Genomic DNA, 12,331 nt, shown 5'->3' with positions numbered 1-12,331 from the left:
TGGACAGACGTTAAAGAATCACTTGGTGGCTTACCAACTCCAGAAATTCTATTTCTGTTTGGAGAGCTTCATAAGCACTTTGCATGTCGTCTTCCTTACAAAGTTCTAATTCTTTCTTAAGTCTGTTTTAAAGGAAAAATTCACTCTATGAGTTCAGCAATAAACTTTTACAGCAAGTTTTGGTTATATGGATAGTGGCATATTTGAGTTTAACACTAAAGAGTTTGGAAAGAAATTTTAATTCTCTAAAGACTATATAAAATTTGCAGAAGAAAAAAAAAGCTTCCATAAAGAAAAAGGCAGACTAAATGCATAATAGGCAATTTTAGTTAGTTAAAAGAGCATCACAGTTTAGTGGGAAAAATATAGTACTGTCTGAAGAGCTCTGTATTAGTCCTGGCCACTAACAAGCTGAATAACTTGGCTAACTCATTTCGCCTCTCCGAACCTAACCTGAAAAATTTTAATTACAGAAAAAATTGACCTCTGAGATTTCTTCTTGCACTAAAATTAAACATTAACTTTATAGTACACATATGTAATTAGAATATATTTTAATTTTAGAGTAAGAAAGCAATACTTCTTTCTTCCAGTTAAGTCTTTAATCCTTAGAATATTCTGAAATTAAAAAAATATTTTATGTCTGTATTTCATGTAAAAAATAGTGAAAAGTCTTCTATTTCTAGCATTACAGACTTCCAAAAAGAAAAACATAAGCAAAAGCCATGAATGGCAGTTGGAGAGGTAGAGAGCAAGGGCAGCCGGGCAGGTGAGGCCAACCTAAGGGCGGATACCAAGAGCAATCCTGATCTCACAAACCTAAGCCAGTTGGGCCAGCCCCAAGGTGCAGAGAATAGATCAACTCGAACCTCTGCTGAGCTCCAACCCTTAAGGAAAGTCTGAAGGGGTCCTAGGCCAGTGGCATTCCCTGTACGCTAGGAGAAGCAAAAGAAAATCCTCTTGGAAGGAAAGTTGAACATATTTAGACCTATAGGCCTCCCACAGATTAAGAGGAAACCATGAGCTCAAAATCAGAGATCACCCAGCGTCCAAGAAGGCAAGTAAAAGTTAGAAGACACAATAAATAATAGAGTATATCCATAATATATGAAGAAGTACAAGTCAATAAGAAAAAGACAACACAATGGAAAATGGGCATACAAGCGCGCGCGTGCACACACACACACACACCCATACACACACCTCTACCAGATTATCCACAAAATGTGCTCAACTTTGTTAGTTATCAAAGAAACAGAAAAGAAAAACACAATGAAATGCTCGACACACATCAGAATAGCTAAAATGTAAAACAAGCAACAAGTATTGACAAAGATTATGACCATATGCCATAGGGGCTGCTTCTTCATATTTGGTTGCAGAATGAAGATGAGGAGAAGTGTGGCTAACTCCCAATGAACATGTAGTGTGATTGAGAAATAAACACTCACTGCACATCACTGAGATTTAAGGGTTGTTTGCTTCTGAAGCATAATTTAGTCTAGGCCGTTGGGGGTGGGGTGGGGGGCAGAATTAGAAAGTCTGGAGAAACTGAACATTGATGGCCACTAACACTCAAAAAACAAGAGGCACAAGGCCTTCTGATGGAAAAACATTCCATCTATGCTATAGCTTTGCCAAAAAATTTCAACCTAAATTTGCTCAAGCTTTTAGATCCAATTACCAATTTCCAAAAAATATATTAGGTCAAACAAATATATTTAACCATACAATGGGAACATAATCAACTACATCCAAATTGTGGGAAACTCTACAGGATAAAAAATGTAATTTCCTTAGGGTGCCTGGGTGGCTCAGTCGGATAAGCATCTGACTTCAGCTCAGGTCATGATCTCACAGCTCATGGGTTCAAGCCCCACATCAGGCTCTGACATCTCAGAGCCTGGAGCCTGCTTCAGATTCTGTGTCTGCCTCTCTCTCTGACCCTCCCCCACCCATGCTCTGTCTCTATCTCTCAAAAATAAATAAATGTTGAAAAATGTGTTTAAATCTTAATTTCCTCAACAAATAAATTACAAGTTTAAAAAATAAAAGAAAATAGGGGAGCTTCAAGATTAAAAGAGATTTAAAAGACATCAGGTCACTGCCATATGTAGACCTTATCTGGAACATAATACAGACAAACAAAAAACTGACACCTATAAATTGTTAAGTGTGAATACTGACTAGATATTTGATATCAGTTAATTATTATTTGTTCAATTGCTATTAATTATTTTATGTGTAATAATGGACTCCATGGTTTTTAAAAGTTATTTCTTAAGAGACATACTAAGATAAATATATAATAATGATATGATGTATATGATTTGCTTCAAGTAATACAGAAGAAAAACAAGTGGAGACATAGATGAAACATGACTGGCCATAAATTGATAACTGTTAAAGTTGAGTGATCAGTGCATAAGATTCATTATATTTTTCTTTTTTACCTTTGTAGGTGCTTTAAATCTTCTAAAATAATTCTCTTAAGAAACAGAGCTTAGCAAAGATAGCAGTCATAAAGTCAAAATACAAAAATCTGTTATATTTCCGTGCACCAGCAATAAACAATTAGAACATGTCACTTAAATTAAAACCACCATTTTCAACAGCGTCCAACACTGCAAGGTACCTAAAATTAAAACTTACCAATGATGTGCAAGATCGACAAACAGAAAATTCTAAAGTTTTATTAAAATATATTAGAAAAACAAATTGAGGTATCCTAAGTTCATAGACAGGAAGTCTCAGTTTAATAAAGACATAAAGTCTCTCAAAAGTAACTATGATAGTAAGTACAACTGTAGCCAAAATCACCACAGATTTTCATGGATATGATAAGTTGATTGAGAACTGTATATAAGGACACCTGGGCTGGGTGGCTCAGTCTGTTAAATGTCCTACTCTTTTTTTTTTAAGTTTTTTATTTATTTTGAGAGAAAATGGGCAAGCAGGGGAGGAGGAGGGAGGGAGGGAGGGAGGGAGGGAGGGAGAGAGAGAGAGAGAGAGAGAGAGGAAATCCCACACAAGGCAAGGCTTGATCTCAGGAACTGCGATCATCATGACCCGAGCCAATGGGACACTTAATCGAATGAACCACCTAGGAGCCCCGTTGCATCCTACTCTTGATTTCAGCTCAGGTCATGATCTCAAGGTTCCTGGGGAGAAGCCCTATGTCAGGCCCCACACTCTCAGCACAGAGCCTGGTTGGAATTCTTTGTCTTTCTCTCTCTTTACCCCTCTCCCGCTCACACATGCACACTCTCTCAAAATAAATAATAAAATAAAAACATTAAAAAAAAGAAATGTACATAAAAAGTAAACAGCCAAGTATAGCCAACATGCTCCTGATGAAGACCAAAAGAGACAAAGGGGGTGTCATACCTTGTATCATGACTCCTTATCAAGTAATTAAATAGTTAAAATGGAATAGTATGCATTTAGTAGTAATTAACACAGTCTTACGCAGAAATCAACAAAGTGACCAATGAAACAGAAGAGAAAGTATAATATGAAATATATCCACGTTATTTTATTATTTTTAATAAAAGATGTGACACTGTAGATCACTAGAGGAAGAAGAAACCATTCAATAAATGTTGCTGGGACAAGTGGTTATCTGTGTGCAAAAAAAATAAAAATGGATCTTGTTATACACATAAAATCAATTTCATATAAACTAAACACTTAAATGTGAAAGGCAAACCTTACAAATTGTTAGAAAAAATATAGGACAACATCCTTGCGATCTTAGATGGGGGAAGAGTTCTAGAACAAGACACAAAAATGCTAACTGCAACAAAAAATGACTGATAATTTAAACCACAGCAAAAGTAGGAACTCCAGTAAAGCACAACAATATAAAGAACTCCAAAACACAAAGCAAAAACAAAAAGCTTCATAAGTTGGGAGAAGATATCTTCAATGTGTAATAGACAAAATCCAAAACTATTAAAAAATATAAAAATAAAAAACTTCTAGAAACCAGTAAAAGACAAATACTCAAAAACCCAGTAGCAAAATAAGTATGGAACATTTTACAGAAAAGAAAACACATGGTCTATTAACATGAAAAGAAGCTCAATCACATAGATGGTAGGGCAATGCAGATCAAGACCACAAAATACCATCTTACGTCCCCTGAGATTGGCAAAAGTTAGTAAGTCTGAAAATATTGAAGAAGTTGGAGATCAGTGGGAAATTTTATCATGTGCTAATGGAAATATAAACGAGTTTAATCACTTTGGAAAAATAGTTTGTTGTTATCATGTAAAGTTCACCATTCGTGTGCCTTATATGCAGCAGTTCTGCCAGGAGTAAAACTTTAACTCTTATGCGTGTACACCAGGATGATCACCTGAGCACTGCCAGTGAAAACAAAAACTGGAAGCAACCCAAATGTGCACTGAAAAGAGAAAAGAGTGGCGCCTGGGTGGCTCAGTCGGTTAAGCGTCTGACTTCGGCTGTCATGGTCTTGAGTTTGTGAGTCTGAGCCCCGCCTCAGGCTCTGTGTTGACAGCTCGGAGCCTGGAGCCTGCTTCGGATTCTGTGTCTCCTTCTCTCTCTGCCCCTCCCCCACTTGTGCTCTGTCTCTCTCTACCAAAAATAAACAAAATATTAAAAAACAAAAAAAAAGAGAAAAGAAAGTTGTGATATACTCACATATCTACACTCAACAACATAGGTGAGTTTTAGAAACTAAGTTGAATAAAAACAGTATCATACCATTTTTACATAACTCAAATTAAACAAAAATAAACAATATGCAGACATATATATAAATGTATGGCATACATTTAAATAAATCATAAGGTAACAAAGAAAATTATATATAAGAAAATGGACTAAATGCCATATCACACGCACACACACACACACACACACACACACACACACACACACAAGGAAATGAAACACAGTGTAGGACAGCAATTACATGTGGAGTAAGGAAGGGTATGGAATAAAGGAGGAACCATGGCTAAATGCAAGGTCTAGTTTAGTTCACAGGCGCCTATTATATTATTACACTTCAGAACTTACACATAGTTAGGGAAGAAAAACATAATTGTAGGGATGGGAAAGGAAACAATACCCTATATATGTGAAGTTCAATGTGTTCTGTGAACTTCTATGAATTTAATAGTAAATAGGAATCCTGAAGGAATGCTTACATAGGAAAGATAGAGCAAGTTATTAATTTTTGAGCATTAGATGTTTACACAAGCATAAAAGCCTTATAATGAATATTTTTAAAAAGTGGAAAACTGAATGGAGAGTTACAATGTACTGTGGAGGCTGCTCTAAAATGTACTTCAGACCTCATTTGAATATATTTATCTTTTCAACTAAAATAGTAGAGATCTTTCTTCCCATCATACCATCCATACCTGCTCCTCCCTCTTTTCAGTTCAAACGGACCGCAGGTTGCCTAAGACTGTTTATGCCCATCAGCACTGGGCAGTGACCACTTTCCCTTTCAGTTAGCTAACAATAAAAATGAGAGACTACTGAAATTAAGGAGGGCAGTTAGAGCAAATTATAGAAGTATTTCACTATTCAGCATATAATCAAGCTGTAGAATTTAGATCTGTACTTGAAGAAAAAATTGCTGTTGCTAGCTTTAAAAGAGGCTAGATAATAATGGTATGAATATTAATACATTTGCAGCTAGCCAAAGCCATATAATGGTAAGCAGATCTCATGCTTCAGTGCATAGACTGATTGCCTATAGGAGTCAAGAAGGACTTCCTTCACCTGCTGCACAATAACTAAGGGCAGTTTGCTTTGGTTATTGTCAGCTTTCTCTGAATCATCAAATAATGACAAGGATGGGCCAATATTGCTAGTTAGCTTTGCAAAACTTATGTTCCATGTATTTTTATGATTTCCTGCGCCATTCCAATTTATTTGTTACTTCTGAGTGCTAAAGAAAAGCCTTTACTGGAAGAACACTCTTTTAAGCTATAGGACTGTACACAAGTACTATTTAAGTGGAAAGAAGGAAAAACTTCACCCAAAGTCCTAGTACACAAACTCAAACGACACTAAAATTTAGGTATATTCGTCACGGTCTTTTGTTTCCCTATAATAGGGACTATGTACACTTACTTCCTAGTTTTTTCTTTTGCTCAATGTTATTACTTACATTTCCCCCAGTTAATTACACATGCCAGTTCATACCATATAAGAAAAATATGTAGCGATCCAAGTGGCTACATCAGAGTTAACTTAATCATTCATTTATAAGTTGTTTTCTACGTTTTTCTACTATAAATAACATTTCTATGCACACCTTTGTACATAAAGTTTCTTCTGTACTTAGAATTGTTTTCCTTAAGACAGAGCTCAGAGGTGGACTCTTAGATTAAATGGCATAGATATTTTTAAGTGCTTACAATGATCGATTTTATGTACATAAAATTGCATTGCAAACATATGCAATGAATACTGCCACAGCAATGTATTATCTCCATACCATACTCTTGTCAATTTTGGTATGGTCATTTAAGAATGGCTTTCAAAATTTGATAGGAAAATTGTATTTACTGGTTTCAATTTGCATTTAATTGGTAAGCAGTATAACTGCATTACTATTTGACTTATTTGCCCTGTTATCCCTACTAACTTGTATAGTGTATGATACAAAGTATGCATTCTATGCATGTTTGTTGGATAAATACATGAATAAAACTATCGACTTTAGTGTTTTCTGACTGATTTTTCATCAGCTGATTATTTGGTAAGCTGTTATCTGTTGTTTGTCATAATGACTATAAATTTCTCCCAGTTTATCATCCCATGATGCTGACTTTTTTGACACATGAAATTTTAAATCTTACATGCTAAGTCTATTAATCTTACACTTTTTTGGTTTCCTTGATCACACCAGAGTTCTGCTGTTCACAGACACCAGAGTTCACAGACAGTAGTTCTGTCTACTTTTTGCTAGTGTTTCCTTGGCTTGACTGTCTTAGTTTTCCTTCTGTATATTAACTCATATGACAATTATCTTAGTGCCACTTAAACACATACTATTTTTTAAGACATGTAGGTCATCCTCTCTCACGTACAATTTATTTCTGCAACTAGGCTTCAAAGTTGAATGTGTGAAATCAGGGTTTTGGTGTCCTAATCATCCTTTCTTCAGTCCAGGCCACAGGCAGACAGTTACGAACCTTCACAGGTGTGTCAGTCTGAACCAGAGAGATCTGTTGAGGAGGAGGTAAAGGAGAGTGGGGTCCTGCCAGCGGCTATTATTGCAAATCCTGGGCGAGCTGAATTAGGCATCTTCTTTAACCACATACTTTCTATCACCTTCCTTACCCCCATGCCAAAAGGGGTTATTCGTAAAAGTAACATGTGAAAATGGAAAAAAAAAATCTGTTTTCCTTCAAAGACACCAATGATTTTTGAAAATGATTATTGTAACATTATACATGGCTTGTACAATAAATAGGCAAAATTATTTCAAAGTTTAGGAACATTTACAAATAGTCACATTTATATCAGAATATAATGTTTAAAATAATCAATTGACTCTGTCATCAAAGTTTCCCTTGTATTTACTTAGAAGCTTTAATAACCATAGAATGTGCCAAGAGTTCACAAAACAGGAGATTTCTATTAGCTTGAAGGCTACATAATCAATGCTGTAGAGACACTTCTGTTAGTGAATAAATGATGAAGTTTTACTAGAAAAGATGCAGAGTCAACAGAAATATTCAACATAGCTAAGAATAATCCTGGAATTAAATGGAGATTTTCATTTTTTTATAAATGCTAAAGAGAGAGAGAGAGAGAGAGAGAGATGGTATGGGTTGGCTATAGATATATAATTATTTGACTAGTATTTTCCAGAAACTTTACTGTTGAGATCTTGTTATACTTACCCACATAGAGCTCATTTTTATTGATAACACAGAGTACTGCAAAATACATGTGCATTATTTTCTCAGTGTCACCTGAATAACAATTCCTGTTACTCTACTAAATAATGCTTATTCTGTTTTTTTTTAATGTTTATTTTTGAGAGAGAGAGAGAATGAGCAGGGAGCAGCAGAGAGAGAGAGAGAGAGACAGGAACAGATCCCAAGCAGGCTCTGTGCTTGTCAGCATAGAGCCCAATGAGGGGGGCTTGAACTCATAAACTGTGAGATCATGACCTGAGCTGAAATCAAGAGCCAGTCACTTCATCAACTAAGCCATCCAGGTGCCCCAATAATGCTTATCCTAAATAATGCTATAGAAACACCCCCATAAGTATTTAGGGATACATGTATAAAAATGTTTTCAACTATGAAACTTTAAAAACTCTTGTACATCCATCAGAGGGAGAAAGGCTACATAAATATGGCATCTCCATGCATTAGCAGTAAAAAAGAATGACACTGATCAGTACAAACCAACATGGGAAACGTCCATAATATTTTGCTAAGTAATAAAGCAAATTGCAGCCCAGTAAGTGCTAAACACACACACACACACACACACACACACGACATGTGTGTGTGCACACAGACACACACACAGAGATACATAAACCCTGAAAGGATGCATATCAAACTTTCAACAATGGTTACGTGGGGGGGGGGGGAGGTTCTGAAGTAAGGTGATAAGAGAGGAGACTTTGATGTTTTACGGTTTTGTAGTGTTTGAATTTTGGATTCAGTCAACATAACCTACTCTCAAAATTTAAAAACACCTCTACACATTTGGTAAAATAAAAAATATAAATGTGTGTAAATATACACATTTATCTGTGTATCTTTTAGAGAGGCTGGGAGTGTCTGAATACCATCCTGTATTTATGCCTTCTTATAAATCGAAGGACCATCAATGTGACCTCTACATTCACCTTAACTCGATGGCTTTTTCACTGAAAAGGCAACAGCACTGATTTACTACTTCATATAAATGCATTTAGAGTCTCTCAGTAGGAGGTGTATATTAACTTTTGTGCAGTTTCCATTGCAAATATCTCTTCACAAAGCCTCACTATCTTCAAATGTTCAGAAGGACAGCCCCATGCTGTTGACTCTGCAGCTCTGTTTCTGAAATAAACTTCCTGTTGTATTAAACAGGCACAAATATCGGTTATAAAAAAATGTAAAACCTTCTAGAAAGATGTTTTGTGGGTAAGAAAAATGCCTGAAATGCTTCAAGTTGTCTGGCATGTCACTATTTGGAGCAAATAAAAAGTCATGATCAAGAGCTGTATTTTGTTGACCCTGGTGTTGGGTAATAATAAAAAAAATATTTTCTGTTGGGAGTTTGAAAGGGCCCAATATATAACATTCTTCTTTCCTCGCTGAATTCTGCCCTATTGAGAAATAAGCAAAGCAGAAGATATTGCATTTACTACGAATATGGCAGATACTGGAGAATGTGGCTTATATCTGCAAGCAAAGGACTGACTAATATTGAGCCCCAGAATTAGACTAAGGTAATACACACACCATTAAAGGCACAACTGGATGCCATAAGCTTTCTCTTATGTAGTCCTATCACCGTGAAGCTTATGGGACAGAGGAGCAGAGTGGAACATACACTATGTGAGGTAGGCCACCTTCCAAAGAGACAGGCCAAAGAAAGGGGCTAGCTCCAGCTTACCTTGCCAAACTCACCAGTCAGACTGAGTTGCTCGTCCTCACCTTCGAAAAAGAAAGGAGGGTGTTGGGGAAAGGCTGGAGGGATTAAACCCGTAAAAGTCAGGAGTGAAGAAAAGAATTCCATGGGGCTATCCCAGTGGTGGGAATATACCATGCTTTTGTAAATAACATTCAAAATAGGTGAAGGACTTTATCTTCTTTGTAGTGAAAATAAAATTATATCAATCGCTGGAACATTTGTTGAACACCATGTGCCCTTGATTGTGCTAGATGTGAGACTGGTCGAAAAATGAACAGGAAGTAGAGGGAATCCTCAGTCAAGTGGGATAGGTTGACACACATAACTATCATAGAATATGATTAATGATATAACAGAGTTACAAACAAATTCTCTATGAACACAGAGAAAGGAAAAGTAGAGGAGAGTTTTCATAATTTATTAGAATCATTTATTCATTTATTTATTTAATGCCTACTATATGCCAAGCTCTGCACCGATGTCTTGGATTCTGAGTATGCAATGGTAAACTGAGTAGACAAGATCCCTCCTCTTGTTGAGCACATGGCAGAGAGAGATACTAACAAGATAAATCACATAAATATGTAGTTACAAAATAGAATTTGTGCTCTAAAGGAAAAATACAGGTTGTTATTTTAAAAAAATAACAGAGGGAGGGCTTCTCTGAGCAAACATTTCAACCGAGATCTAAAGGACAGGGTATGTTCCACCTAGGCGGGAGACAGGCAGGCAAAAGGGCTGGCAGACAATTTGGGGAGAAGGAAAGGTAGAGACAGAGGTTCTCAAATGGAAAAAAAAGCTTGGATTGCTTGAGGCAGTATAGTGAAGAGGGGACCATGGCTGAAAATAACATCAAGGAGATGGTCAGAGGCTACATTGTGACAAGGCCACACTAAGGACTTTAGGTTTTATTATGTTCATTATGAAGTCATTGAATGATTTTAATAAGGGGATGACATGATTCAATTTACAATGGATCAGCCTGTGCAAGAGTGGATGAGTGGGAGAGAAGAAGTAGAGAAGAGGAGAGACTTACTGTGATCCAGGTGAGAGAGGGTAGTGGCTAGAACTAGGATGTTAGCAATGGGGAGAGAAAATTGGAAGGATTCAAGAAATATTTTGCAGACAAAATCAATAAAACTTGGTTATGGATTAGGGTAGGGTGAGAATGATGAGGTTTGTAAATATGTCAAAACTGCCTGCTACATTTTAGGTTTGAACAAAACCCATAAAAAATGACACGTGAGCTGGGCCTTAAGGACTAAGTTAGATTTTAGCTCATAGAGAAGAAAGAAAGATACTGAGGTGTGAGGAAGTCCTGTGGCATATTTGGAATTCCTTAAATGGTATTCTGATGCAATAGTAGTATAGGGCACAGATTACGAAGACCTTTGAACTCCACATCCAAGTACTAACCAGGCCCGACACTGCTTAGCTTCTGAGACCAGACTAGAACAGGCATGTTCGGAGTAGTATGGTCATAGACAAAACCTTTGAACTTCTGATAAAACTTTTGTGCTTGCTTTTTTGCTTATTTAATCAGGGCAGCATCACTTCAGATCTATGATTATATCAAACTGTTGGGTATTCAGGACTGGAGCTTAGGAAAGAGAGATTCAGGACAAGTATTTGGAAATCATATGTGATCATTAAAACCATTACAACATATGAGCCAGCCCATAAAGAATACAAAGGAGGAAGACAATCAATGATTAACCTTTAGGGATCCCCTGCATTTAAAGGACAGGTGGAAGGAAAAATGAGAAAGAAGCTTGAAAGTCACGAAATCCACATGGATAATATGAAGTCAAAATGTAATCGTAAGTAATTATATAATTATACCTAATTATAGAGCATTTCTATGTTCCAAACACTGTTCTTAATTTTTACTATACCCTTGTGAGGTAGGTGCTATTATGAACCTCATTTTATAGATCTAGAGACTGAAGTACAGACAAGTTAAATTGTTTGTCCAAGACTACTCACTTAGTAAACAGCAGAGCTGAGATTCCAAGGGGTTTGTAATCTTAATCTCTATGGTTACTGTCTCTTAAGAACCTGAGATTTATCATTTCTATCCTCCCTGAACTATATGAAAAAACAAAACAAAACAAAAGAAACAAAAATCACAACAACTATATCAGTCATTATTGTACAACCTTCTGGGAGCTTCTTATGGATGAGCCCAACCTTTGATTTAAGTGTTAATCACAGCGATATTCTACAAGTTAGCTGACTTAACATGATCCCACACTCTTCAAAATAGAACCTTTTAAATAAATAAGCATCTTGGTATTTACAAACAGGAAAAGATTACCTAAAGCAGAGACCATCAAACCACTGTGAATGTAAGTACCGAGTCTACAATAATGGATGACATCACAATAGTGTCCAACAAATAACCTGAACATGGCAGATTAACTTAAAAAATCATTAAAAAAGAATTCCAATAATGTAGACAGAATAAAATATGTATAAAAATTTCCAATTACTAAAAGTAGAAACAATAAGCTCATACAAATAAACTAACAGTAATTTTTTTTATAATTGCTTTCTTACTGGTTCAAGTTTAATAAAAGTAGGAGTACAATTATAATAACCTTAAAATAAAACTGGTTCTCAACTGGGGACAATTTTACCCACCCCTCTCTGCCCAGGGGGCATCTGGCAATATCTGGAGACATTTTTAATTGGCAAGGCT

At 36.1% G+C, this 12,331-nt stretch overlaps 1 protein-coding gene and 1 long non-coding RNA gene across 8 annotated transcripts in view; one reads left to right on the top strand and one right to left on the bottom strand.

The window, feature by feature from the left end:
• Window positions 1-12,331, bottom strand: part of CCDC172 (coiled-coil domain containing 172) — a 110,891-nt gene that overhangs the window by 54,248 nt on the left and 44,312 nt on the right. For 4 of the 5 annotated variants that reach the window (XR_006209172.1, XM_042960674.1, XM_042960673.1 and 1 more), the window contains exon 8: window positions 35-122. Coding sequence is in view for 3 of the 5 variants with exons in the window: in XM_042960674.1 (XP_042816608.1) it covers window positions 35-122 (88 nt within the window). In the remaining 2 variants the exon portion in view is untranslated. Of the gene's footprint in view, window positions 1-34; window positions 123-7,073; window positions 7,322-12,331 lie in introns of those variants that run through there. The other variant, XR_006209171.1, reaches the window with a different exon arrangement.
• LOC122231890 overlaps window positions 10,615-12,331 on the top strand; it is a 58,816-nt gene continuing 57,099 nt past the window's right edge. For all 3 annotated transcript variants that reach the window (XR_006209173.1, XR_006209174.1, XR_006209175.1), the window contains exons 1-2: window positions 10,615-10,676; window positions 11,174-11,450. This is a non-coding gene — a long non-coding RNA (uncharacterized LOC122231890). The remainder of the gene's footprint in view (window positions 10,677-11,173; window positions 11,451-12,331) is intronic.

The sequence above is a fragment of the Panthera tigris genome, chromosome D2 (genome assembly GCF_018350195.1).
Source record: "Panthera tigris isolate Pti1 chromosome D2, P.tigris_Pti1_mat1.1, whole genome shotgun sequence".
Lineage (NCBI taxonomy): Eukaryota > Metazoa > Chordata > Mammalia > Carnivora > Felidae > Panthera > Panthera tigris.
This window is presented reverse-complemented; position numbering and strand designations above follow the sequence as displayed.